At 41.1% G+C, this 24,819-nt stretch overlaps 1 protein-coding gene across 6 annotated transcripts in view; it reads right to left on the bottom strand.

The window, feature by feature from the left end:
- The window catches only part of LOC143099259 (inactive carboxypeptidase-like protein X2), a 386,609-nt gene that overhangs the window by 176,715 nt on the left and 185,075 nt on the right, over positions 1-24,819 (bottom strand). For all 6 annotated transcript variants that reach the window (XM_076262346.1, XM_076262344.1, XM_076262343.1 and 3 more), the window contains one exon: positions 8,205-8,355. In XM_076262346.1, coding sequence (XP_076118461.1) covers positions 8,205-8,355 — 151 coding nt within the window. The remainder of the gene's footprint in view (positions 1-8,204; positions 8,356-24,819) is intronic.

Below are 24,819 nucleotides of genomic sequence, written 5' to 3'. Positions count from 1 at the left end.
CGTTTTCTCGGGGATTCAGATACTATACATGGGCTCTTCTACACTGGAACGTTTGCTCGGGGAATGAGAGACTATAAATAGATTCTTCAATATCGTAACGTTTTCTCGGGGATTCAGATACTATGGGCCTACATAGGCTTTCTTTCACTGGAATGTTTTCTCAGGGTCTGACACTACATACTGACTGCAATTATCTTCCTGGTGATTGACGAATCAATCACTGAACTCATTCAGAGGTTAAAGGTGTCGGGTGTGCTTTGTCTGGTTGTGTTGAAGTGAATTAATAGCTGAACTGAAATGTATTATGTGATTAATGTGAGTTGTGCTGTGTACTGCTTATGAACATGAGCCTGGGGTTTTGTGGGAATCGTATTGATTGCTGACTCAATTGTTTGATTTCTTTTCATTATTATTATTTTATGAGTTATCCCAGTGATGGACTTTGGCTTCACAATTACCTTATTTCTTTTCATATGGGTCTTGTCATTATTCCCCTGCTGATGATTGAAGCTCAGGGTTAATACTCTTGGTATATGATTGACTCTGTCTCTATTGCCTATTGCTTTTCCTGAGATTCACCTGAGCTAGCCGTACAGGTTTAGCATTAGCTTAGTCCCTTCTAGCTGCTGTGTTAAATCTGGTAGAGGTAGTAGTCTTTTTATGCTATTTCTTTCTGTGACACTTCTTGTAAGTGTCTGGCGCCCAACACCCAAAAATACTTTTTCCTTCTAAAGGCCGCTATACCGCTATAGATTTGGCGCCCAACATGGGGCGGAGCCTAAAGAGCATAGGACGGAGCTCCAAATAAAAATGAGTGACTCAGAAACAGCACCAGAAGACCCGGAAAAACTGCTAGCTCCTGCAGAACCATCTCTTCTTGATATGGATATTTGTAGACTTGATGAGCTAGCTACTCTACTTCCTCCCCATCCATCAGGCCCCCGACCAGATACTTCTACTGATCGCGGTGCGAGACGTTTTGATATTTTACACCGATCTGTTCAATGCTTGCAGTCCACTATAGCTCATCATTTCCTAACATTTTCAATAAGTCAGGAACAGCTTAAAACTGATGTGAAACACATTGTGGAACGTATCCCATCCCTCATGGCTGATCTACTAGATAAACAACAAACCGACTTTGGGGCAATAATGGATTCTCACATCCCTTATCTGAACAGTCAGTTCACTGCTACCTTTAATTGGCGGCTGAAACACCTCCATACGGCAATTCTGCAGGATACCAAAATCATGATAGAACCAATCTTTTCCACTCTTCAGCAAATCCAGACTGAAGTTGCTGCCTGTACCAGAATGGTGGATTCATTCAATATAGAACTTCCGTCTTTAAGCCAACACCCGCTTCAGACTGCGTTTTCTACCCATGCTGCCACCCAAACAGTAACTGTCCCACCTGGAGCCCTTGGGAAGCATCGGTTACCAAAGTTCCAGTCCACCATTCAACCTGACTTTTGTTTCCCCTTCTAATCCTACACTGTCAGGATATTTAAGTGGCATGTTTGTTGGGAAATCACAGATCAAAATACAGTTTCCTTGCTTTGGTAGGAAAGAGGATGATCTTGACCCTTTAAGATATGTTGAGTGTCATGATTATCTTGCTCTGAACCCTCTGCCAGATGATGACATCATTGCTACATTGCGAAATGTTTTGTATGGAACTGCCAGAGATTGGTGGGATGTTGCACGTGAATATATAACCACCTGGGCTGACTTTGAAAGCCGTTTCATTTCTGCTTTCCTAGCGGAGGATTATGATGATGAGTTGGCTGAGAGGGTGCATACCAGAGTTCAAGAACTGGCGGAGTCTATCCGGGACTTTGCCTATAACTATCGTGCCTTGTGCAAGAGATGGAAACCGGGGATTACAGAGCCTGAGATCATCAAGCTCATTTTAAAAAACATTTCCCCTCGCCTAGCCAGTCAACTTCGAGGTTGAGTCAAAGAGGTGGAGGAAATGGTGAGACTAGGGACTCAGCTCGAAAAGGACTGGGAACATCACCAACAGCTTGCTCAAGTTAGCTCAGCCTCTTGTATCCCTTCAAGTCATCCATTCACTACCATCCGATCTACACAGACTGCAGAGAAGACTGTATTGTGCTGGAGATGCAAAGGCCAACATCCTCCGGGATCCTGCCCATCCTACTCCCAAGGGCAGATGAAAGAGAGGAAGGGCACTGGACCTGCGCAAGCCTCTCAGGACAAAAGGGGAGGAATGAACACTGTTGTGGGGACAGATGTCCCTGAATCCTCTCTGACGACCGTACTTGAAGAGACCTTCTCACCCCCGTGTCTTATTCCCTTGCCTCGTCAGCTCCTGGTGCCAGTGACTATCCACCAATGGATGGGAAAAGCTATTCTGGATACTGGCTCTTCTTATACGCTGATTCAGGAAGCCCTCTGGAAAAAGATGGCCTGTTCACAGGAGAGTTTGAAGCCCTGGGTGGAAGGTCCCCTTTATTTGGCCAATGGAGAAGCCACTAATCCGCTGGGATGGGTAGATCTTACCATCCAGTTCCACGACTTGGAAGTCCCTCTGCCGTTGGCTGTCCTACCCGCATCTTGCTTGGCCTTTGCTGTTGTGCTAGGCTTAGACTTTATGCACTTCAGTGGGCTTAAACTGTGCATTCGAGATCAGTCCTATTACTTGTCTTCTGACCCTTCCCTTCCTTATCTTTTCCAGCATGGGACAGCTGATGTGTCTGGCTGGAGTCTTCAAAATCAGTCATACTCTGATTGCCCTGAGCAAGGAAAAAACACTTGAATTAAGTCTAAAACTTCTGCTCTTATGACTGCTGTTCCCCCCGTTGCTGTTGAGACCTTGAAACCTACAGCCTCCTTTTACCTGCAAAGAGCCATTGAGAATGCTATACTGGAAGAGGATCAGAGAGACTCTTTTAAAACCATGATGGAGTCCAATGATGATGTGTGCACTTTGACCCCAGGTAGAATTTCTGTCCTTCAACATGCCATATACACCCAGCACCAGGTTCCCATTAAACAGCATCCCTATCGTCTGTCACCAACTAAACAGCACATTGTCATGGAGCAGCTCAATGACATGCTGAGCCAAGACATAGTTGAACCTTCTAACTCTAGTTGGTCCTCGCCTGTGGTGCTGATTCCAAAAAAAGATGGTGGTCATCGTTTCTGTATAGATTATCGACGCCTAAATGCTTTTACAGAAAGTGATGCGTATCCCTTGCCTACCATTCGGGAAATCCTGGACTCTTTGTCTGGAGCGACCATCTTTTTCAATCTAGACCTCAATAGTGGATATTGGCAGGTTGCTATGGAGCCCCTTAGCAAACCAACGACTGCATTTGCCACTCCTGCTGGTCTTTACCACTTTAATGTAATACCATTTGGGTTAAAAAATGCACCCGCCACGTTCCAACGACTTATGGAAAAGGGTTTTAAGGGAACTGAGGGGACAGATATGTTTTGTTTATTTGGATGATATAATTGTATATTCCAGTTCAAGTAAACAACATCTCTGTGTCTTGCAGCAAATCTTTGACAGACTGAAATCAGCCAGCCTCACCTTGAATTTGAAAAAATGTAGCTTTTGCCAGACATCCATCAAGTTCTTGGGACACATCGTTACCCCTCAGGGCATCCAACCCGATCCAGATAAGATTTCTGGAGTAATGAACTTTCCAACACCGACCTCCCTCAAAGAGGTACAACGCTTTATTGGCATAGCAGGGTGGTACCACCGTTTCGTGCCAGGTTTCTCCCAAGGTGGCTGAGCCCCTCAACACCTTGAAGAAAAAGGGTGTGAGGTTTAGCTGGAGTGAGGCATGTCAGAGGGCTTTTGATACTCTAAAAAGTTTTCTGACTTCTCCACCTATCCTGGGCCACCCTAACTTTCATTTGCACTTTGTGGTGTATACTGACGCCAGTGAAACCGGCCTTGGGGCGGTACTCACTCAGCAGACCTGGATTGGTACGGAAGAGGTCCTAGCATATGCTTCTCGGACCCTCAGTAATGCGGAGAGAAACTACACCACTACCGAACGCGAGTGCTTGGCTGTAGTCTGGTCTTTAGAGAAATGGCAGTATTATTTGGAGTCAAAACTCTTTACTGTGGTGACCGATCACTTGGCACTGAAATGGATCCTCTCTTCTAACAGCACAAACAGTCGATTAATCCGTTGGGCTTTGCGTTTGCAAAAATTCAACTTTGTCATGGAATATCGCAAGGGGAAGCTTAATAGTGTTCCAGATGCCCTGTCCCGCACTTCCAAACTCCCTGAGGTGCCACCTAGCTGCAATGCTATCCAAGCCTCTTCTCCTGTGAAAATCTCCATCAACAAGGTTAAGCCTGACCCGGTGTTCCCTTTTGATGATGAGCAGCTGTGGAAAGCTCAGCAAGAGGATCCTACCATAATGGAGATTCATCAAAGTCTGTCAGAGGATGGAGAAAGCAGCAAATTCAGTGGCCGATTCTGCATCTTGGAGGATAAAGTTTATTTCAGAACTGAGGATACCGGTTGTCCATCCAGTATCCATTATCGGATATATGTGGCCTCCCGTCTTTCACGTGAGATAATACAAGCTTACCATGATATCCCTGTGAGTGGAGTTTTTAAGACTTATCGTCGATTGAGAGTAACTGTGTACTGGCCTGGAATGTGGAAATCGGTAAAGAAATACATACAGGAATGTCCCATATGCCAACAGTACAAACCCGAGGTGAGCCGGCCTGCTGGAAAGATCCAACAGACAAGGGTTCCACAGCCCAATATGATGTTGGGTGTGGACCTTATGGGACCCCTACCTAGGAGCCCCTCTGATAATGAGCACCTACTAGTGGTAGTTGATTATTTCTCATCATGGGTGGAGCTTTTCCCTCTTCGGAAAGTAACTGCTCCTGTTATTTCCCAAATCATTCGAAAAGATATCTTCACACACTGGGGTGTCCCCCAATTCATTCTTTCAGATCGAGGGACTCAGTTTGTGTCTTCCCTCTTTCAAGAGTTTTGTTCCCATTGGGGAGTGGTGTCTAAGCTTATCACTGCTTATCACCCACAAACTAACTACACTGAGCGCGTGAATCGTACTCTAAAAACCATGCTAGCATCATATGTGGGTGGACAACATAACCATTGGGATGGATTATTGCCGGAGTTCCGTTTTGCTCTGAATAGCGCTGTCCATGAGTCAATGGGAGTCTCTCCAGCTGAGGCCCACATGGGAAGACGTCTGATGGGACCCATTGACCGCGTTCTACAGACTACTCCTCCTCCGGAGACACCCTCATATGACCAACAGAAATCCATGTTGAAACTCATTGAAAATAGCAGGGTCAAGGGCAGACTCAGGCAACAAAGGAATTATGATAAAAACCGCAGAGATGTCTGTTACAAAACTCAGGACCGAGTATGGGTCCATCATCATTCTCAATCCCAGGCGGCGAGAAAGTTTACCTCTTGCCCCTCGGTGGATTGGACCTTACCGAGTTGTGAGAAAGATCGGACCCCTTAATTATATTGTGTCTCATGAGGAGACTGGAGAGAACCCACGCTCAGTTAACGTGGTAGACCTCAGAGCTTGTTACCCCACCGCTGAACAACTGGATACACAGCAAAAACAAAAACTAAGAAAGAAGACTCTTAGAAAAACTAAGAAGATGACTCTTCAGAGGAGGAATTTCTGGGGTTTCCTTAACTAGTTCCTGTTTTTGAGATACAGGAGCAGTTGCTTTCTAGTTCATCCACACAGGGTCTTTTTCTATGGGGGGGAGAGTGTGGCGTATGTCATGGAGCCTTCACCATGCGCGCCCATTTTCTTAAAACAGCCTTTACCCATTTCTCTTTAATAGTAAGTTATCTCTATCCTTTACTATGCAAGAGTAGGCCTAAACTGTTTTCTAAACTTAAGCTGATCTCTCTTATATTCTCTCTTTTATAAACGTGCTATTTTTGCTACTTGAATCTTAAACTTTTCTTGTCCCTATTGATTATTAGTCTGATTGAGTAAACTTCATTGGCTGGCTGTGATTGACCTAGTAGGCTTCCATAGAATATAGCCACGTTTACTTCCTGTTGCGAGAGTCTTTTTGTTTGGCGGCCAATTCGCTTGCGGGTGAGACTAGTAATCTAATTGTATAGCACTAATAGTAGAGGCTCAAAGCATACGGAGGCTCGTAAACTTGGGATGACTGGTGTCCAAATGGATTATAACGTGGAACTTGGCTACCGAAGCACTTGTGGACTAAGGGGTGATGCTCTGCGAACTGGCTCTCTCTCTCAGGTGACTAATTGCTGCACACATGCTGTTTAATCGGCCTAGCTGTTTTGTGGTCGACGTTTCTGTATGCTGGTCGTTGTCTGTGACAAGATACAGACCGTAACGTTTTCTCGGGGATTTAGAGACTATAAATAGATTCTGCAATATCGTAACGTTTTCTCGGATATTCAGATACTATACATGGGCTCTTCTACACTGGAACGTTTGTTTGGGATTTAGAGATTATAAATAGATTCTTCAACATCGTAACGTTTTCTCGGGGATTCAGATACTATACATGGGCTCTTTTACACTGGAACGTTTGCTCGGGATTTAGAGACTATAAATAGATTCTTCAACATCGTAACGTTTTCTCTGGGATTCAGATACTATAAATAGATTCTTCAACATCGTAACGTTTTCTCTGGGATTCAGATACTATACATGGGCTCTTTTACACTGGAACGTTTGCTCGGGATTTAGAGACTATAAATAGATTCTTCAATATCGTAACGTTTTCTCGGGGATTCAGATACTATAGGCCTACATAGGCTTTCTTTCACTGGAACGTTTTCTCAAGGTCTGATGCTACATACTGACTGCAATTATCTTCCTGGTGATTGACGAATCAGTCACTGAACTCATTCAGAGGTTAAAGGTGTCGGGTGTGCTTTGTCTGGTTGTGTTGGAGTGAATTAATAGCTGAACTGAAATGTATTATGTGATGAATGTGAGTTGTGCTGTGTACTGCTTATGAACATGAGCCTGGGGTTTTGTGGGAATCGTATTGATTGCTGACTCAATTGTTTGATTTCTTTTCATTATTATTATTTTATGAGTTATCCCAGTGATGGACTTTGGCTTCACAATTACCTTATTTCTTTTCATATGGGTCTTGTCATTATTCCCCTGCTGATGATTGAAGCTCAGGGTTAATACACTTGGTATATGATTGACTCTGTCTCTATTGCCTATTGCTTTTCCTGAGATTCACCTGAGCTAGCCGTACAGGTTTAGCCTAGTCCCTTCTAGCTGCTGTGTTAAATCTGGTAGAGGTAGTGGTCTTTTTATGCTATGGCCAGCAGCCAGACCAATGAATTAGCTGAATTACTGAAGCTAAGCAGGTGTGGGCCTGGTTAGTACTTGGATGGGAGACCTCCTTGGAAAACTAGGTTGCTGCTGGAAGTGGTGTTGGTGGGTGGTCAGTAGGTGGCACTCTTCCCTCTGGCCAAAAAAGATTGATTCCAATGCCCCAGTGCTGTGACGGGGACACTGCACTGTAGGAGATGCCGTCCTTCGGATGAGACGTTAAACCGAGGTCCTGACTCACTGTGGTCATTAAAGATCCCATGGCACTTATCGTAAAGAGTAGGGGGTTCCCCGGTGTCCTGGCTAAATTCCCAACCTGGCTCATTCAATCTGGCCCCCTAATCATCCCCCAATGTAATTGGCTCATTCACTCCCTCACTCTCCACCTCAAGCTGGTGTGTGGTGAGCGTTCTGGCGCATAATGGCTGCCGTGCATCACCCAGGTGGGTGTTACACATTGGTGGTGGTTACTAGTGAGGTCCCCCTATCCATGTGTTATTATTATTATTATTATTTCTTTCTGTGACACTTCTTGTAAGTGTCTGGCGCCCAACACCCAAAAATACTTTTTCCTTCTAAAGGCCGCTATACCGCTATAAGAGCTGTTTCAGTGCTGTGATTTGCCCGAAAACCAGACTGAAAGTAATTAAAAATACCCATTTGATGTTAGGAAGGTGGTTAGTTGATTAAAGACTACTTTTACAATAATTTTGCCAATAAAAGGTAGATTGGATATAGGCCTGTAATTGTTTAGCATGGAGGCATCCAGGTTATTTTTCTTCAGAAGTGGCTTTACAACAGTTGTTATTAAATGAACAATTCAAAATATATTTGCCTGGATACATAGAAATAAAAAAGCTAACCTGGCATGGGGCACCCCAGGATCTCCACCCTCATGCAGATGTTGCCACTGTCGTGCCACGACTGAGGGTTCACACGGATGTAACGTGCAACCATGTGCTTAGGGAAACTGTTGAGGACAGGGATCTCCTTCTCTGTATTTCCAGGAAAAATCTAGAAACAAAACACTATTTGCTGTTAGTTAGAATGTAAATACATTTTACATTTATACAACACAATGTAAACAACAGCCAGATCTCTAACTCTTGCCCTGCAGATTATAAAGCCCCAACACATGAGAATACACAGTATCCAAAACAAATTGACAGTATTCATTTATTGTTTGCAGTTAGCTACATAACGTCAGTGTTGTGGAGTAAAGGAATACATGTACCGGTGTACATATTCCGAGTACATGAGTAACTGTAAATGAGTAAACGTTACAGTTACAATTTAAATAGTTGGTATTTAGAATACAGTTACATTGTTGAAATCAATGGAATACATGGCAATATTTCTCTGTTTCACAAGTTTATTCACTCTGTAAATAAATTAAGGCAACAGCATGCATTTCCCAGAAGCCCCAATATTTGCGTGATCAGTCACAATACCCAACACCCATTCGTCGGCCTGGCACACCTAAAATATTTCCCACCTAATTGAACTTTCATGCCTACCATTACTCTGTCTGTCCTTATCATTCTAACCTGCCAAACCAACCATAATAGCTTATCCTAGTAGCATGATGAAATTGTTTCCATGTTTAAATCCAAGCCCCGCCGTCTTGCACTAGCCTCACATTGCACCCGTTAAAACGCAGCCATCGCACATTGTGGACGTGCCATCTGAGACCTTGAAATGACTGTTTGCACAGCAAATTAAGAATGTAAGGCCAATCAGTTACACAGTCTTTGCTAATCAATAAACAAAGCCTAGTTCATAGACCTACAGTAAAACCCATATCCAATCTAGGCACTGCATTCTGAATTTTTCCATTCTAACTTAGCTTATGGCTAAGTTAGAATGAAAAATTAAATAAGCCAAATAGCTTATGGCTTTGTTCTAATTAGACCTACATTTAAGTTCTAAAATGAATTATGGTACAGCTGAAAGTGAATTATTTTTGCCAGTAGCTTAACATGCAATTTTTGATTGTCATTACACGATCACGTTAATTTTGAGAGCACTGGTTGGCTATACAGTATAGTGTTTACATTTCCAGGTCATTTGCATCCCACCGGTCATAGTCTGCGCCCCTCACTTGTACTGGGTTTAGGCCACCTGAAATCTCACAGGCACACCTTAATTATAATTTCTGGCTACGCCCCTGATCCAAACTGAAGAAGATTAGATTAAATTAGATTATATTAGATTCAACTTTGTCATTGTGCAGAGTACAAGTACAAAGCCAACAAAATGCAGTTTGTGTCTAACCAGAAGTGCAAAAAAGCAGAAAAGTGCAATGTGATATACAAAGTATAGACAGGTGATGCAAAGGCAGGACAAGAAATATAGTGCAGAAGAAGCATCTTAAAGTAAGGTTTTTTTTTTATTTAGTAGTCGTCTTCTGTAGTTTTACTGGTCACCTTGCTATTTTATAGTTGTGTCAACCTGCTTTACGTTCAAATTTACACTCTCCTACAGTATGTGGGCCTAACACAGCCAGTTGGAACTGAAGAACACACCAGAATAAACCTGTTTAGTTAGCAGGATTTGATGGCCACATTCCTACACATATAAAATACAATTCAATGTGGAAGTAATCCAAGTATTCAGAATACGTTACTGAGATTGAGCAATGTAACGGAATATGTTACACATTAATGGTAAACCGCGATAAAAATGTTGATGATAACAATTACAGTTTTCATTTCAAATATCATAATTATCACAATTGATTACCACGGTGAGGAAACGTGTGTTTAATCCTTCCCAGCTTCATCCGAGCCTGCTTTTGACATACAGTAGGCCTTGTACAATGAAACAAAACTGGTACCCTACTGATTACATCTCATATTAAAAGGCGGAAAATTTTCACCGCAAAACGTGCACTGTATCATGTAGCCACTACACGTCTTCTTATGTTCGCGTCCACATTAAATCCATTCCGCTTATATTATACAGTAGCCTAAAGTTGTATTTCGAACACTTACTTTGGTCTCACTCATTGGATCCAAATAATAGAAATAGTAAACTAAACTCCAAGTCATGGTAGGGTAAGTTAAGATAAGCACATAGCCAATTAAAGACTTTGAAATTATTTCAGCTTGTGTAGGCCTATCAGTGCTTTCTGAACATATTGAACACACTTTTAAAAATACCGCAATAATACCGAAAACCGTGATAATTTTGGTCACTATAACCGTGAGGTTACATTTTCATACCGTTACATCTCTAGTTACACATTACATTTCTGGACATGTATTCTGTAACGGCATAAGGTAACCCCATCAAAGGAAAACATTGTTCAAAGAAGTTCAAGGTGTTAAAGTGATTGAAAGACTTAAGAGTTAACAAATGTTACATGCCTTCTAAGTAGGCCTATCATCCAATTTTACTTAAAGGGGAAATCCAACCATTTTTAACCCCAAAATGGAAAACGCTTGGGGTCACCCCGTATTGCGGTATGCAAAACCCCCCAGATCTGCCCTGGCTGCCAATGCTTCGAAATGAGCTATAACGCTAACCTATGGGGGCAAGCTATTTAACTGCGTTTGGGGCCTCTAAACACACTCAGAAAACCATTCCAAGACCTTGAGTTGGTTCCTTATGAGACACCACCGTGCTCATTTAACTCAAATAGTGTGGCGAAACATTATAAACTTTGTGTTTTTGCGTCACTCACCTCAGATTACCCTGTTGACATATCCAACTTTTTCTGATTTGAGTTCAGCTCTGGAACCAACTTTGGGAAGACATCAAAGTAGCCAGTTTCAAATGTAGACTTAAGACCAAACATTTCTCAGATGCTTTCTGCTAACTTTCTGCTTTTTGCCCAGTTCACAGAGCACTCTTCAGGTGAGTACTATAGAGTACTAAAGTGAAAACGTCACGTTGTCCTGGCAACCAGATTTTCTGTTCTAAACAACCGAATCAGAGATGGCACTTTCATTGCTTCGCTGTGTTCTTTCTTTTAAAACGAGAATAAATCAATTTCAAGAGGTGAAAATCACTAGATCGAAACATGTCGAGGCTATTATGTATTTTTCCGGGGTATAGAATGGAAAAGTTTGTGCTAGTATGATATGGAATGTTTTTTGTGCCAAAATTAAATAAATAAATGAAATATGAAATCAATAAATGAAATATGTAATAAATAATTAAAAGTTGAAATAAATAAATAAAAGATTAAATAAATAAATAAAAAGTTAAATAAATAAATAAAATGTGAAATAAATAAATAAATAAAAGATTAAATGTAAAAACCATATATACATTGACATTGATATTTACATTCCATATGCACGGTCTTGCAATGTGCCATGAAATAAATAAATATGTCAGTCACCCATCAAGGCGGGACCTAGCCGCTGATTGGTTGCTGCCTGAAAAAAAAATCAAACTTTGTGAGCATGACTGGCTGATCAGAATAAAGTCATTGATAGAAGCTAAAAGCTAGTGCTACTGCTAACAGCCATAAGCTAGGCATTTTCATTCAAAAAGATTGTGTGTTCTATGTTGCTAACTCTTGGCTGTGAGTTATCAGGACGTAAAAGCATAGCATCTAGTGCTGTCAAAAATCCTTGTCGGCTGCTGAGTTACAGTATACCCTCATATTGAGAACTAAAAAGTCTCTGGAAAGTTGTGGACACTGCTTGGGCAATGTACGTTAGCAAGCTGGCACTGACACTCACATAATAAGAGTTCACGGCATGGGCATCTCAAGCTTTATTGTTTATGTATCATATAACAAATGAGGTGAATTCAGCTCAAGTGAAGTTAACTGGGACGTCTGGGCACCCTACTATAAATAGAAGCAATAGCAAAGTCGTTTGCCATAGATAGAAGTTCGCTTTCTGTAGATGTCGATAACTAGCTAACGCTTGTGCTAACTGTTAGCGCTAGCTCTAGATGTGCACATAGCATGTCTATCGACCCTCAGACACAGCAAACAGACCCATCAAATGACAGAACGCTTTCACACCTGATATCTTCCCAAAAGTATGAATTTAGAATGAAATCCTTGTTGTTGTATGTTTCGTGAGTTATGATACAAGTCTGAGCTATGTCCTTAGTCCAGTGTGGTTCACAGGTAGCAAGCCAGTACAGTCTGACTCAGAGCTGGATCACTTCGTGTTATTTCAGGCAGCAATCAGTGGTTAGGTCCCGCCTTGATGGCTGACTGACGTATTTATTTATTTCATGGCACGTTGCATGACCGTGCATATGGAATGTAAATGTCAATGTATATATTGTTTTTACATTTAATCTTTTATTTATTTATTTATTTATTTCACATTTTATTTATTTATTTAATCTTTTATTTATTTATTTCAACTTTTAATTATTTATTTCATATTTCATTTATTGATTTCATATTTCATTTATTTATTTAATTTTGTCACAAAAAACATTCCATAGTATGAAAGATAAAGTTGTAATGGTAATGTAATGGTAAATTTGCCTAATCTGTTCTGATTACATAACGTTATTACTGTCAACCGGTGTGGCTTTGGACACTTTTTTAATTCTTTTTGGAATTTATTTACAAACCTGAAAAAAAAGATGATTGCATTCAGGAAGCATTGCACCATGTCGACAGTGGTTTACACCACGTTATTTTTAGTTTTTTTAATAAAAAATGAAGATGATCTATTCTCAATAATTGTTTCAAACATCGGAGAGGCAAACTGCTTATCAAATTGCAAAAAAAACGTTAATTTTCTATAAAACTTTGTTCTGACATAGTATTTCACAATGTTAATTTGGTTTGTGTAGAACAGAAAATTGGTTGCTACAGAAACGTGATGTCACACTTTAGTACTCTATTGTTCCCTTTAGTACTATTGCTGTCTTTAACTGGGCAAAGGGGAATTCTGTGAAGTAAGTCACCCTAAGTCACCCTGTCATTCTACAAAGAATAGACAGAACGGACAAAGTGTAACAACCCCATCTTGGGCGTTAAGGCTCTACCGGGCTTCTCTGAAGCTCTATTTAGGTGTTAACTACTCTACTTGGGTGTTAAAGCAACACCAAAGCACTTTTCCTCTTCGGTCCCCCTACAGGCTGGAAGCGGAATTGTCTATTGCCGCTGTCATAAATAATTTAGCCTACTGCGGCCTACCGTTGCAAGCACGCTATTTGTTTGTCCAGCACCGGCTTTGGAAATAATAATGTCCACAGACAAGGTAGAGTATGTTGCATGATTTTATGAAAGTATGGTGTATTGCGACTAGGGCTGTCAAACTAACGCGTTCATTTCGATGAATTAATTACAGAAATAATGCCGTGTTAAAAAATGTAACGCTGATTAATCACATTTCATAGTGACATTTGACCCAGAGCAGTCTGGCTATCGTGACTGAAGGAGGCAGACGAGAAAGCACTGCTTTGAATGAAACATTTAGCCTAGGCCTACGTTTTAAAAAGAATCCCCAGACCAATACTGTTGACAGGAGCATCAATCTACTATTTCTGCAGTAATGAAATAGGAGTTCGTCAACTCTGAAGTAGCACCTCAATGCAAAACTATCCGGAGTTAGGCCTACGAGTTAGCACACTTCTTGATGATAATAATGCTAGCCGCCAGCCTTGTCAAAGTAAACTTGGCTAACGTTTTGCTGAGCCTACCCTATGACCGACTACAGTGGGTATCAGTTAAGTTTGGACGGGTTCCTACATGAATCACGCACCCATTTTCTCGGCAGAAATGGCACAAACTGCAGTTGACCCAAACAACCACCAGGTGGCTCTTAGGAGTTCTGCCACTACTATTTTTGATACTTGACTTACTGCTTCCATGACACATCCAGTTTCCAAGTCAGTAGAACAATCAGAGACAGTTGAGCCATTACCAAACATATATGATAATGCAACAGCGTGAGTTTATATATCTTATCAGGGGTGTCGCCTGTCGATTTTGCTGGGGCTTCAGCCCCGAATGTTTTGAGTGTAGCCCTGAATGTATTTTGCAAAGTTGACTAACAAATATGAAACCATTATTCGGATCATGCATTGAAACTGTGAGAAGAGATGGACCTATTTATCAAATATAAAAGCAGGACACAGGTTTTCTCTCACTGTCCTTCATGCAGCAGATCTAACTTGAACGTTACCTTAAGCTACCGTCATTTGGAACGTAGGCTGCTTAGAGCGCGTGCACGCACGAGAGAGAGAGACAGAGTCAGTCAGTTCCAGGGTTGGGCATGTCATTGTTTGCATTTCCTATTTAGTATAAGAAAGTTATTAATCCTTAGAACCCTAAGCTGTTTTTAGGGCATTTTCACTACCTTTATTCATAAGGATTTATTCTGGTCATTGTAAGTGCCACACACATATATTATATATTGTTTTTTTCAGGAGAGTCTAGGCTATTCAGATCTGCCATCATTTCATGTATTAATACTAGCATTGATTTTATTTTGATTTTTAAAGAATTAAAATATAAAAAGTGTATTATAAAAATTCTTATATTTTGACATGTATCTCACCACAGCAAGCTCACAGCTCTACATGCATTTCATGTGGTTGTAGGGCAGACTGTCCTGAATCGGGCAATATAATTGCCATGTTGGAGGGATACTCTGGGGCTGAGCAATTTACAGAAATATTTGCTGTGTGATTTACGGAAATAAATGCCATTTTTTATAGTGACCTTTCTGAGCTCCATATCTGTGACACGAACTGATCTGACCTGACTTGACCCGAGGTTATGTGTTAGCCTGCGTGCCTGTGTGTATGCTGTCATAATAATTCTCAACTTTTTACTGCATTGCCTTGAACAAAGTAAAGGCAAAAAAGGTGTTTATTTGTTGAACAAATTGGGATGCAATGTGAGCCTTGAATTGGATGCCATGCAGGAATTTGCTAGGATCTCAAAACCGGAATATGAACATGCTTTGCCATAGAGAAACACATGATAGCATTGGATTATAAACATGCTTTGCCACAAGAACAGACAAAAACGTGGGGTAAGTCCAGCTATATGAAGTTATTATTTTGCTGTCACTTCGTCTGTTTTATAACCCAGAAGGATGTACTTGGTATCAAATGATAGATCTGAGTCTCCTCTTTCATCTGACATGCGTGGCATATCTATGCGATCACGGGTCCGCGAGTAATTCAAACGAGAGTAATGAGTGTGCAGCGTTGGTTTGTGTACATGACGTTATTATTTTGCAGTCACTTCGTCTGGTTTTATAAGCCCGAAGGATCGATAAACATGGTACCAATGGATAGCCCTGTGCCTCCTCTTTCATCTGATATGCTTGCCATATCGATGCGATCACGGGTTCGCGAGTAATTCAAACTAGAGTAATGTGTGTGCAGGTGAACGCAGAGAAGTATAGACTGTAAATATGATGCAATTTGATTTAATTTCATGATTTTTAAAAATTTTCATACTTGATCGTACAGACAAGTGTGTAGTCTCGTTGGAAAGCCCCACTTCTGCTCTGTCGTGCAATAAAGGTTTCATCTCGCTGCGATGAACCGTTCCGGAGCAATGTAACAGAGAAGAAGGGGTGTGTTTTTTGACGCACTTTGCGTCAATCGGGTTCTAAGGGTTAAGGAAATCATAAAGGCAACAACAAGGCAGGGGCGCCGGAACGAGTTTCAAAGTGCAGCCCAAAATCGTGTGCGCTGTATTTTCTCTTTCTGGCGCAAACAAAATGTGTGCAAATGCGTAATACTGCTTCATAAAGTTGAACAAACGCATGTGGTAATTTTATAGATAAATAAAAATAGCCTACTGTCATGCAGTTTATGGGGTAGGCCAACTTACACACGGGAGATTCTTTCTCTAGTCGTAGCTGAGCAGATTTGGGTGTAACGTGTCATTAATCACGTTACAGTTCCTACAGTGTGCGAGCAATGATATTCAGAATGCTAGGAGGGCAACAAGAATATTGGCAAAAAAATAGAATTCATCCGAGTAGGCTGTTTGTTACCTTACTACTGAGTGGGAAACAGTGCACAACTAACTAGCTAATGACTAGTCTGATGTCAATCACACCACAAATTGATTCCAAAAAAATATGTTGGGCTATAGGCTACAAGCTAGGACTGCCACTGTTTTCAGTGTGAAGAAGAGCATCTAGTATAATTAATTACAGAAGGAACGCAACTCGCAAGCGCACTCACTCAAAGCAGTTCAATGTTTTGCAAGTTGTGTGCGTGTCACCATTCCACATTGTAAAGGAGGGTGCGCGAGCTGGGCAGCAGCGCTTCCATAAAGGTCTCTTTCAAAATGTCCTGTTACAATTGCAGCTGCTTCCGATTGTTGAAAATTTACAAAGTAGCCTACATGACGGCATTTTTGAGCTAGTGAAAGAGTCAGATTTTTGGCTTCTGGTAGTAACTTGCTAAATAACTAAAGCAAGACAAATTTGAAAAGAAAAATATGAAGGGGTTACATGCAGCTATTCCGACATGCCGCTACTTAGACATTGGCGTCTAATTGTCGAAGTGGCGGCATTAACATTAATTTTCAAGCGTCCCACTACTGCGACAATTTTTTTTTCATTGTCGGAGTAGCGACACTTGACCTTTTTTCTCAGACGTCCTGCCATTCCAACACGAGGTAATTAACAGTGGCGTAGCCAGGATTTTTCAACGGAGTGGACTTTTGCGAAGTAGGCCTAGGGTGGGCCTTTATTTTTTTCAGTGTTTCCTCTATGTTGATTTGGTAGTGGCGGCCCGCCACGGTTTAATTTTCTTCCCCCACGGTATCAGAAATGGGACAGACGCACAATAGTCGCAGTTGCCTTTTAAATGATCCTGCCGACATTATGCACCCCCCGTTGGCAGCCGTTAACATTGCAATTTAACAACAAGCAGAACTATTCAGAGGTTTGGGGCTGTCCAGTTTACCTCCACATAGTGTGTGGATGTGCTTATTGTCCAAACGTTTGCTTTCTTCTGAGTCACTATTAAACAACACCTCCACCAAAAACGTCACCGCGGTGGGTCCGTTTTAATAAGACAACGTTCAACTTGTCAGTTCTGACAGCTCACGTCCTGATATCAAACATCTGGAAACATTAAAACGATAAGTGAGTCACTAATATAATACAAATTGGAAATAGTCTATAGATGTAGTAATAGATGTAATGATGTTAAAATAAATAGTTGTGTTGTATGACACGGAAAAGTTTATTTTTTAATAATTTGGGCTACACAGACGCACAAAGGCCGCACGACCTAAACGTTTGTTACCCTTGTTGCTAAATGTGAAAATTAGCAAAAAGAAGTGCAACCATTTTTTAAAATGTCTAACGAATTAGGCTACAGAATGCTTAGCCTAGGCCAGGGGTGGGCAAACTGCGGCCCGCCGAGCATTTTCATCCGGCCCGCCAAGCATTTCATTTGGTTATCAGGCTGCTCGCTATTTTTTTCCTGCGATAGAGACGACTACTGCAAACTGCTTTTCACTCTCCTTAGAGAACGTTTGCAATGTCAATGTCAAAACATCATGTTAAATCGAGATAACATCATGTTAAACTAAGTTAACTCCTTTGCAGCAGATCTAACGTGAACATTAAATGATCCATTTAATTGGGAAAGCGTCTGCACTCACGAGAGGGAGAGAGAGCAGCAGGTTCCAGCTGGCTTGTCATTGTTGATAATTCATATATCCTGAAATCATGAAGGCAACAGTATAGTTCCCACTACTGACCATTTAAAAACTGTGAGAGGGCCCAGCCGTAGGTACAGCACTAGCCATAGCGGAGCAGGCAGAAGATCATTGAGAAATAAACGTGAATAAAGCGACAGTGCACAATTTATACATTTGTTAAACAGCATAAAATTAGCAGTATTTTTAAGCAATTCATATTTTAAAAGAAATACTTTTCATACTAAATTATAGGCTATAAAAAAAATATTTTTTTATGTATGTGTCGTGGGGGGGGGGGGGTTGTTGTGGGGCCTGCCCCCACTGCTTAAAAAAATCCTAGAGGAAACACTGTTTTTATTCCAATATGGGCAGTATAGTCTAGGCCTACAGTAATCCCAACTTTAAACAACACTCAATTTCATCACAGCTCAGATGATTCATGGCAAAAAACAATAAAAGGCTACATTGATAAATAGCAGGGGCAATAGGATTGGATTCTATAATAGCCTATAACTTCAACCGAAAGCTTAGTCGCGTCTCAAGGAGTCCAAGAGTGCGCCTCACACACACCAGCTCCGTTGAACAGTGTATTTTTCGTGTTTAAGAGCTAAAAAAGTTGATTAGAGTCACCGGTCGGGTAGCCTAAATTATAGCCTATAGCGCGTGCATCTCAGAGGAAGAGATTTTGGAGAGAGAGGATTTAACCTAGGTGATGATTATTTGTATCTTGTGGTAATTAGACTTCAGTATGGATACCTACGAATTGTTTTGAATAAAAAAAGATAAGACAACAAATGAAATGTGACCATGCAAGGCGAAACCAGTCGTTTTGGTAAAATTTACAAAATTAAGTTATTGTATTCACACGAACGGCCATAAGCTTTCCAACAATATGTATATCGAGGGTATGTGTAATGTATGTGCATTTGCACTAATTGGTAGCTGTGGGTATCCGTAGTTCATGTCTGTATCGCGGGGTTCTGAAGATGCTGAGTAAAAGTCAAGCCTGCATTATAAAGTTGTCCTCTTGATTTCATTAAACATAACATGGTGTCAGAATAAACGTAAAAGAAGATAAGAAAAAGGGAAATGGCAAACTTGGGTCTGCAACCACCGTCAGCTTTGAGCCTGCAAGGTAATCTTTCCGAAAACTGGAAAAGTTGGATTCGACGTTTTGAGCTGTATTGCATTGCTAGCGGAATAGACAAAAAGACAGAAGCTGTACAATGTGCCACGTTTTTGCATGTTGCTGGCGAAGAAGCAATAAAAGTAAGCAGCACGTTTGAATTCAGTGATGAAGAGAAAGACAAAATTGCTGTGCTAAAGCGAAAGTTCAAAGAATACTGCGAACTCCGAATTGAATGATGAAGTAGAAGTGCACAAAATCCGGACTGTGAAATCATAGAAGGGCTACAAAGGCAATGTAAAGACAGAAAAGGAAGAGCAGAAAAGTGCAAACTGCAACAGATGTGGCTACAAACACGAAGCTAGGAAGTGTCCAGCATTTGGTCAGACATGCAAGGTATGCAACTAGAAAAATCATTTTGCAAAAATGTGCAATTCGCAAAGCTACACAAGAAAGATGCACACAGTTGAGCAGAATGAGAGCTGCACAGACATGTTTATTGGCACAGTTCAAGTACATCATGAGAAATGCATTCATACTGTCAGAACAGATGATGAAGAAATGTGGACAGAAAGTTTGAAAATAAACAGAAGAAATGTGACATTCAAACTTGATACCGGTGCAGAATGTAACGTAATGACAGAGAAAACATTCAGCTCACTGGACATTAAAGGAAAACTGGCATCATCCAAATGCAAGTTAGTAGCATACACTGGTCACAAAATGGCATCGTTGGGCAAGAAATTCATCACATGTGAGTACAAAGGACTGAAACACAAGATAGAATTTGAAATCATACAGAAGGATGCTCCACGGGATCCATCAATTCAGCCGTGCCTACTGGTCGCGGTTCGAACCGGCAACCCTCCGGTTACAAGTCCAAAGCGCTAACCAGTAGACCACGGCTGCCCCAACACGGCTATGTTGTAGGCTATGAGTTATTGACGGCACTAACTTTTACAAAAGACCAGAAAACAATGTTAAGGCAAGAAGAATGGTTTGTGTGTTTTCTTCCTACACCTCACTGTAAGCTATTTTGTTGCTCTGATTGGTTAGGTCTATCCAATTGAGTGCAGAGGCATTCCCCCCCTGTATCGGTTGAAACACGCCCCATAATTATGTCCCAATGGAGCAGTATCAGACTCATATTTTGACTAGAATTGAGTATGACTACGTCAGGCTAATAGAGCAGTGCTCTCCATGAAAATAATAAAATGAGTTTTTGTGCTGAAAACTGCATTCAAAATCACGATGGTTAGAGAATGTTCAATATGTTCAATATCCCTTTTAGCCTACAAGACGATTATTAGATGATACAAGATAAGAGTCAGAGAGCTGCACCTGTCATATGGTGGAGACTAGGAACCATAGGTGGGGAAGTAGTTGAGTGACGGACTAGCCGGCGCTCATGTAAACAAACCAGCTGTAGCTTATCAACTGATAACTGATTACTAATTGCACTGAGTTATGGGATTACACTTGATTGGTAGGAAGGGGGAGAGAGGTATGTTGATAAGCCAGTGTGAATATGCCTGTGGAGAGTTCGTGCCTTGTCTCTGGCTTGTCTTTGTGTGTTGCAGCGTTGGAGTGGTGGGTCGCTAAAGGACCGGCGGACGGCCTATGTCACCAGCTAAACAAGCAGTTTTAACGCAGAACGGAACGGCATCTGGTTGAGCCCGGAGAAGGGGAGCAGACTGTGTGATCTGGAACGCCACTGGCCACGACGACGCGGGGGAGAACATCGGAATAACGCTCAATAACGACAGGCCACAGACTGCAGGCTGCCGGACCAGTGATCAGTGTGGAATTAAACCTCCCTTACGCAACTGCCTTGGGGGGAGAGAAGTGTGGAGCTTTCCCCCCATGTTGAGCTAAGTGGCCTTTCCCTTCCGTTTAGAGTTATTCGTAGTTTGAGTGCGGGTTTGCTTGTGCGTGATTGGGGGGTAGTGTAACGTAGTGAGCAGAGCATTGGCGCTTACGTGGGTAGCGGGTGGAGTACAACTAGCGGGGGCTCCTTAATATATATTTATTTGGGTATGGGGATCTATTGTATTAAAGGGTTGTGAGCCTCTCAAATTCCTGTAGTGCCACCCGGTGTTCGTGTGTAGGGTTAAACTTCCCCAAGTGCTGTATGACAGAAGTGTGTTTGTGTGTGTTTGTCATGTGTTCCAGCTTAGGCCTCTGGTAGAAAGGAAAGGACTGGACTCCCTTCACGGTCGACATTGGATTAGGAGAGTGGAGGGCCAAAGAATTGACATTGGACTATTTTAATTATATCATCTATGAATATTAATGAACTTTAAAATAAAGTATTTTTGTACCTATTTCTCTGAGTCTGTGTGTGGGTGCAGGGGGAGTGCTTCATTACAGCCAAAATTTAAGTATAAATTAATTGTTGGAAACTAACTTCACATAACCACGACTACTGAACCTGTGACACACCCACAACTCAGTAATCGAAAGACAAGTAGCTGTCACCTATTTACTTTGATGCCTTCAAAAGACGTTTTGCTGTAGATCTACGTGAAAACACGTCCATACTGACTGAACATTTGTGGAACACCTCTCATAGTAATGTGGTTAACTGACCAATAGCATGCCCCGATCAACCCTCTGCAACTAGCAAAAAAGTCCATGTTACATTTAACCCTGCGTTACTTTGTACCCCGCGCTCCCCTGCAGCTTTCTGAAGCGGTGCTTTCTGAAGCTAATGTAACAACATATACTATGGAGTGAGAATTGTCTCAAAATGATTTAAATATATATAAAAGGATATATATATACATACATTTATATATATCCAAATACACAATACAAATATAAAAATGTGACATACAAATAAACAATTTTATATAAATAAACATGTCTTTGTAAATATATTTTTGAGATTTGAAAATAAATATGCTTGACTTTGTATGTGGAATCGGCATTTGTGAATCTCCTTTTTGCTTTTATGTTGATGACGTAATTTTGAGACATTCCTACTGCACACCAAGATCCACAAATAAATACCACTAGATTTGAATGCGAAGACATCCTCCACTGAACAACCAGCAGATGGCAGTGTTGTACAACATGTCTTATCAACTGATAGCAACTGAATCTTTCCGACGCTGTTTTCCCTAGTTCAGTTCAGTCAAGTGGTCTTTGACTAGCAGGATTAACGACATGGAAGACACTGTCTTAAAACGGCGCTACACATCGAAACCGATAATAAATCGTTCTGGCTAGTTGTTATTATTTACCTATCCATTTAATCCAGTGTCTTCCATGTCGTTAATCCTGCTAGTCATATATGAAGGTATATTGGGTGCAAAAGTGATGAGCACATTTAACTGCAGATTTTGCTTGTGCACACTAAAGTCATAAATGTGTAACAGTAAAGTTGAAGTTGTACATATTTTTTTTATATTTTGTTAACACAAAATAGGGGCTACGGGTTCACAAATCCTTTTTACAGGTACACAAATCCTATCCTGTGAGTCACAACTTTGAGTCATGCACTCGACACTTTTGCTCCAATCGTTGCAGCGCAGTTGGTGCGAAACACATTTGCACATCCGTGTTTCATAATCTGAGAACATGCACAACATTCGTGCATTTGTAAACCCAAATGTGAACTAATGCATCCGAAGTTGTGAGATCTGTGAAATAATTTCTCATTAATAAAATTCTACAGATCGCTTTGATTTTCTTGCACGACTACAAGTGAATTGATACAAGTGCTCGAATCTGCTTCTACGAGTGACGATACTTTTGCTCCTGGCTAGGTGATATAATAGGAGCAAAAAGATATGTATGTGTGCACGTCGAGCTAATCGATCAAGAAAACAAGGCGGCCGGATCTGGATCCTGGATCGCGCTCAGACTACCATTGCCTGCTCATAAAGTAACCTCAGCATGTTTCCTTATCAATGAAGGACACACGATTTATAGTTTTTCTTTGCAGAAAGCGAGGAAAAAATATTTGTTGCGGTGTGCGGTGTTTTACGACCTTATTATTCATAATGTCTGCACAGCAAACAATTGCTAACTTGCCTAGCACTATCCAATAGTCTTCGTGCAATATACAAGTCAGCTGTTCGAAAATTGCAGAACGATTGTGTCAGATTGTGTGTCCTAACGATTTTGGACGAGCAGTGTTATATTTCTGTACTTCTAAACTAGTTATTTATCTAGCGATAGCTAGCTAGCTTGATCTGGCACTGGAGGATTTAGCAAGCAGGTAAGCTAAGCTAAACATAGCCGTCATGATAATGTAAACCAACAAACAAGATAACTTTCTTCATATTATTATCATGTTACTTACCTTATGTGAGTTGCGAATTTTTATACATGTGTCTCTGTCATACTGCAGTCTTTCAACGGATTGTAAATGATTGTAAATTAATTTAGGTCCGTGGCTCTCTAAAAGAGCCTCTTGTGCTGTAACTTTTACAGACAGTCTTAACAGCTACCATTGAATTTCTAGACAACTCCGGTCTGAGTTTGACAGGCGTAGTAACAACTAGACTGCATTTCCGGCGGGAACTGCTTAAGTGTGCTTGCCCTGGTCCGGTCACCAACGTGAGCAGACAGTGACATACGCTATGCTGAACCTGGCTTGATCCAAGCATTCTAACAGTGCCTTTCAGTGTTGGAGCAGTGGCAATACCTCAAAAGCTCTATTCAACTATTGCCTTGCGGGGTGAATGCGGTTCGTTGGGTTTTACCTGTGGTCTGCCTTCGAATTTAGCTTCTATGACTAAAATCAAATCAATAAAATAAAACAACAGCAGTGATTGGCTGCAAAAATAAATGTCACGCGTCTTGCACATCTCAAACTGGGCTATCGGGTAACCTAGAGAAAAATGTGAAATTATGAAATATGACTAAGGCATTAAAATGCTGCTTGTTTGTCAGGATACTTTTTCACAGATTTATTTTAGAAATATGAGCTATGAGTGTGAATGTTATATATTCCATCCCCTAATTCGGTTTTACTGGTATATTTGACAAAGATTTGCTCTATAAAGACCTTATGTCTGTTTGGGATTGTTTTGAGAGCCTATTGATGTATCTCAGAATAAAGGAATGTCCACAACATTAGTGATGGGTTTTTTTTTTTGTGTGAATGTATTTTACTTAACTCATTAAATGTAGCTGGATACTCATGAACGCATGTCTCTAATAGCCACAATAGGAGTAATTTTAGCAACACCGTATTTTGTGTGGCCCATAACGACCCAGTGGATCATGAAAACGTGCCAAAATTCACATTCCTTGCTTGTTGTTGGTACATTAATCCCATTCAGATTGCCACTTATCTGAGATGTAAGAGTTCAGTATAGGTTTAAGGCAGGGCCGTAGTCACCATAGACATTGAGGGGGACGTGTCCCCCCCAATATTCAAATATGACCAAAATGTCCCCCCCAATATTCGGACATAGACGCTATACTAGGCCTACAGGAAACCAACACGTATCTGAAATGTAATCAAACGTAAATAACGCACAAATTAGTGACCTATGGTTCCAGAGTAGTCTACACCCCTGAGTGGTTTGTCCTGGTGATTTTCCGTTTTTCGTTAGTGGCGTTCGCTATCAAAAGCTTCCATTTACTGCACCCTACTGCGGTGAGGTAGGGCTGTCAACAATATCGCAAAAGCTACCGGAACAATTTTCACAAAACTTCTTGGAAAGGTGTAGCACAGGCTAAGGAAATCCCATACATGTTTGGAGCCGATCAGACTGAAAGG

The sequence above is a fragment of the Alosa pseudoharengus genome, unplaced genomic scaffold (genome assembly GCF_046254945.1).
Source record: "Alosa pseudoharengus isolate Yale_2024_CS ecotype anadromous, Long Island Sound unplaced genomic scaffold, YU_APseudo_1.1 YU_APseudo_1.1_scf_26, whole genome shotgun sequence".
Lineage (NCBI taxonomy): Eukaryota > Metazoa > Chordata > Actinopteri > Clupeiformes > Clupeidae > Alosa > Alosa pseudoharengus.
This window is presented reverse-complemented; position numbering and strand designations above follow the sequence as displayed.